Source organism: Trachymyrmex cornetzi, unplaced genomic scaffold (assembly GCF_001594075.2).
Source record: "Trachymyrmex cornetzi isolate Tcor2-1 unplaced genomic scaffold, Tcor1.1 scaffold25, whole genome shotgun sequence".
Taxonomy (NCBI): Eukaryota; Metazoa; Arthropoda; class Insecta; order Hymenoptera; family Formicidae; genus Trachymyrmex; species Trachymyrmex cornetzi.
The window spans coordinates 556187-560806 of NW_017297166.1; the positions used below are offsets into that span (position 1 = coordinate 556187).

The 4620-nt window shown below is 39.2% G+C and overlaps 1 protein-coding gene across 1 annotated transcript in view; it reads right to left on the bottom strand.

Moving 5' to 3' along the window:
• olf413 (DBH like monooxygenase olf413) overlaps positions 1–4620 on the bottom strand; it is a 243985-nt gene that overhangs the window by 115193 nt on the left and 124172 nt on the right. The window contains exon 2 of the mRNA XM_018508106.1: positions 637–917. Within this exon, the coding sequence (XP_018363608.1) occupies positions 637–888 (252 nt within the window). The 5' untranslated portion in view covers positions 889–917. The remainder of the gene's footprint in view (positions 1–636; positions 918–4620) is intronic.

The following is a 4620-nucleotide window of genomic DNA, read 5'->3' on the forward strand; positions in this document are numbered from 1 at the left end:
CCCCCTCCAGGCACTTTGCGTACACAAGTAGGACGTCGGCGTGGTTGATTTAAATATCAGTGAGCTTTAATGTGAATGCTCTATGCGGTAACGGTTTCCATTTGTAGCTCTCTGTGTGTCCGAAACAGAAATCAACAGCATAGGAACGGTATATAGGGATGTAGGTAATTTCTGTTAAAGTGATAAATTGCGTAATAAATGATAAACTTCGCATCGACGGCCTTGTTAAAAAGTTATTTTTAATAACGAAAATTATAGTCCTTTAACGGATTAATTTTCAAAAGTGTATGAACAAAATCATATTTTTTTTACACGTATTTTAAATAATTCTTTATTTCAACAGAAATTTAATTTCCGTTATTTTATTAAACTAATATATTCCATGTTAAAACTTCAAAAGCTGCGGCATGGTTATTTTTTTTTTTTTTTTCATATGATTTCTCATCAGAGATGCTATACTGGATCGCTGTGTTTTTAGACACACTTGATGTAGATTGGATCATCGTTTTTTTCGTGACGCGCGAGAGTGCACCATCTATTCTTTGGTACAGCCACGCGAGATGAAACCAAAAGAGATGTGCTGGTGACCGCAAGAAATCAGATATTACCCGATACAGTATATAAAAAGATACTCACCTGAAGGTGAACCTGACCGTTGTTATCGACCCATCCGATGACCATGTCAGCTCCGGCGCGGCCATCGTCCTTCGTGAAACCGAGCCCGACGTAACCGAGGGTCTTCACTTGGATCTCGAATGTAACGTCCTTCTCATCGGGCGTCCAGAGCACCAAGAAATTGTTGTCCAGGACAGCACTGTGCTTCCATTCGACGGAGATGACGCCGTTGATGACGAGCAAAAGAAGGAATGTACCGACCGCAGTCTTCATCTTTCCGTGTGGTGTGCTGCTCAAAACATCTGAAACAGGAGCGATGCATACCTGAAGCATACTGTCTTATTTACGGAGGTAATTTATGCTACTTAGAGATGTAATCCGCTTAATGGATAAGAGAACGAGGAATAATGTTTATTCACATAATGTATTCCGCATATTACGAGGCAAGATACTCTCTGAGTTTCGCCAAATGCGGAATTTCATACAAAATTAAACGATTACGGATGACGTTCGCTGCATCATTAACAATAATACAAACTGAAATTATTAAACATGATTTACCGTTTGATAAAAAGACATTCTGCTCGTTTAAAGCTATTGCATTTTATATATATATATAATGAAAAGTTTAATAAATCTCTACTGTAAAATATAATTTTGTATCATTGAACGTTTTCGAGAAATAGCACAATAAAATGCTAAATGTAGAGAAACAATGTATACGGTGCAGTTGGTTGCATTTTCAAAGATAACAAAACCATTGAACTTTCAAATGAGTGCAATATTGAACGCGTGGATATTTTTCTTCGATATTGCAATAGTATTATGCTTCGTGTCATCGTGTTGTCCATTACTTACGCAACGGACGGTTTCGGAGATATCAGCTGTGTTTAAACCACAAATGATCACTGGTGCATGCTGTGTATTTGCGCATCTTGCACAGCCCTTGCTTTCTCACATAACTCGCACGATAGTCGTACGCATCGTGTTTTATCGTCCTTAAGCACAGGTAATGTAGCAGCCATTTACGCCTGCGCTCTGCTTGAAACTGTTTCAACCTCTTTGCGGTTCACTTCGTTCTTTTTCACGCAAAAATATCGTATATCGCGCCAGACAGAACATAGAACTGCTTAAATTAATCTTGTACAAAGGTACAGCTAATATATTTCTAATTTTACCCCGCTTAAAAAAATTATTTTCTACTGTATGTAAATTTGGTTATATACAAGGGAAGAACGATTTTGCTGAAATATCTCAAATTACTGGAAACCATCAAAATAATGTTGGAAATTAAAAAATAATGAGCAATTTTGCAAAAAATGTTGATATTCTAGCAGTTTAAATTTCCAATAAAATTACTTTGATGATCCAGCAAAATTATTTTTAGATCTGTATCCAGCATAATTTTAGTTCTTTCGATAAAATCGTTCTTTCCGATGTATATATTATATATTTACACTTATATATGTATATAACACTATTAAATGCAGTATCTTTTTTAAAACCGTAAAGTGAATACGCAATAAATCGGAAATAAAGATTCCAAACGGACAAGCCGAATCTTTAGTGCTTGAATAATATCGTGTAAATTTATACGTATCCGATACTGTAAACTACACACTAAATTTAACTTTCAGTTTTCAAATGCAATCCTAGTAAAACTAGAGCAGTGATATTACAAATTAAAATGACGAGCAATTTAATCATATCGATGTTAATAGATATTTTAGAAGATATTAATAAATAATACTAACATCATAGAATATATATAGAGTACCTACTTATTGTAAAATATTACGATCGTTACTCGAATCTCATATCAAGAGATTCGTATATCAGATAAAATATTCAGAATGATCGAAAATCTCGTTTCCATGTCTCGTAAATCTCGTCAATTTTCATGAAGAATTTTTGTGAGCAAAATATTAAGAACGCATGTATTGAAACAAAATTAAAAAGAGGAGTATCAACAATATTACGACGTCCAACTCGTTTTAACCGTCAACGGAGTAATGCTTATATTCATAGCGCGGAAACACATCCAACGAGTAAGCCGTCTGCCTCGTTTTCCCAAGCAGAAATACTCATAAATAACGATCAACGTCACGATTAATTTATCCTCACGCCGGCGCGATGGTCGCTGCTCGCTATTGCATTTTCAAGAATCAGACAGAGGGCGAAGCTTAATGGACCGCCATTCAACGAAGACATTATCGCCGATTCCCCGATAAAAATACTATTGACCTCTTTATCGGCGATAACGCTTTGTTTCTTCGGGCATAACGACGGACACGAGGCGGAGCAACGGAGGTTCGAGGGGAAACGCGAGAAAATTAAGTTTCCGGCGGAATGAATCCGCGAACAAAGAGAATTTCTCGTTTTACCGTGCGCGTGTCTCGAAAAAAGGATGGGCCCGGATTGAGGTCGGCGGGATAGCCGCGCGCTACCGTTTATTTTGCATTTTCAGCAATCAGGCACGTCCCGCAGGGGAAAGGAGAGAAAAAAAAAAGTCAATTTGTACTTGCGGAGTAAGCACTTCGCGCCGAGCACAGCGCGAGTTAAGGGCGAGATTACTGTGGAGGCTGCAACGAGCGCGCGCCATCCTCGAGATCGCAGGTGCAGCTAAATACGCACGCCGAGAATTTTTTGCAGTGAAATTTATTCGATTGAAAATATCGGGGAGAAACGCTATATTCGGACGTTTCAATAAATTGGTAAAAAACGGGAAATATTGGTGCATTGTTTGCGCGGATTGTGCAGTAGTTTCTGCCAGGCGACTAGTAAATTTCAGAATTGTTGAAATATATTTTAACAATGAATTTATTGAAACTATAATTGGAAATATGGCAGATTCGGTAAAAACTGGCGCCCTAATAATTTATTATTACAACGGACGATCGAAGTCATTTTCGATTGAAACGTAAATGGAGCTGCTACATAAATAAAGCCGGAGGGTATCAAAGTTCATGTGGAATCTGTTTTTCTTCAAGTGTTACCATAAACACTCTGTTTCGTGTTTGTTACACAACTTGTAGCTCGCTCTAGTACAATGCTTTTTCAATGCTTTTTTGCCCGGCGACCGCGAGAGAGCGGAGATGAGCGTGCCAGGCTGTGCGCGCTTCATCGAGATCATTGATCTCCGAAGTGCAGTAGTTTCTAAAATAAAAATGCAGAATGCTGATCGCGTACACCTGCGTATCATGATACGCACGTGCGACCTATGGAGCAAGAGTGGGAGAGAGAGAGAGAGAGAAAGAGAGAGAGAGGGAGGGCCGAGGTGGGCCGAAGCTCCCGACCAGGAATCGACCGCGGATCTGCAAACGATCGTTTCAATTAACGGCGACAATGGCGCGGTGCATCGGCCGATTCGCCGCAAATAGTAAGCCAATCCGGCGTATACACGCGCGGAAATCATCGACGAGTTCGGCGCCAAACATCAGCCGCCGAACTGGTTTAATTCCTCGCGATCGCGCGGTTCGAACTGATGTTTACCGTTGCGGATATTTGCGACGTAATTGTGCAATGAGTTTAACAGGATTACATTTTGCACAAACGAATATGTGCGGCAAACAATATGGTTATTCGGCGATAAAAAATAAACCTTGTTTTATGCTGACTTTTAGTAACCGCTAATGATATATTGTGATCAATACGCGCGATGAGTTAATAAAATATATTTCGTGTAAATGAAAGTAAAAATTACTATAAGAATGATTATTTTTCTCTAATATACACCGAAAAGAAAGATTGGCTGCTGCAGCAAATTAGATGGTAAAATATGGCGTAGCATTTTTAATTGGCTGTGGCAGCCAATTTTTGGTTGCAGTAGTCAATTATTGGTTGCGTTAACCTATCCGCAATGTCAATATAGGATTTCGATAGGCTAACACAACCAAAAATTGGCTACTGCAATCGATTAAAAGTACTATGCCATATTTTACCATCTAATTTGCTGCAGCGGGGTGATCCCGATTGATCACGGCTCCCCCCGCGCCCACCCCCCCC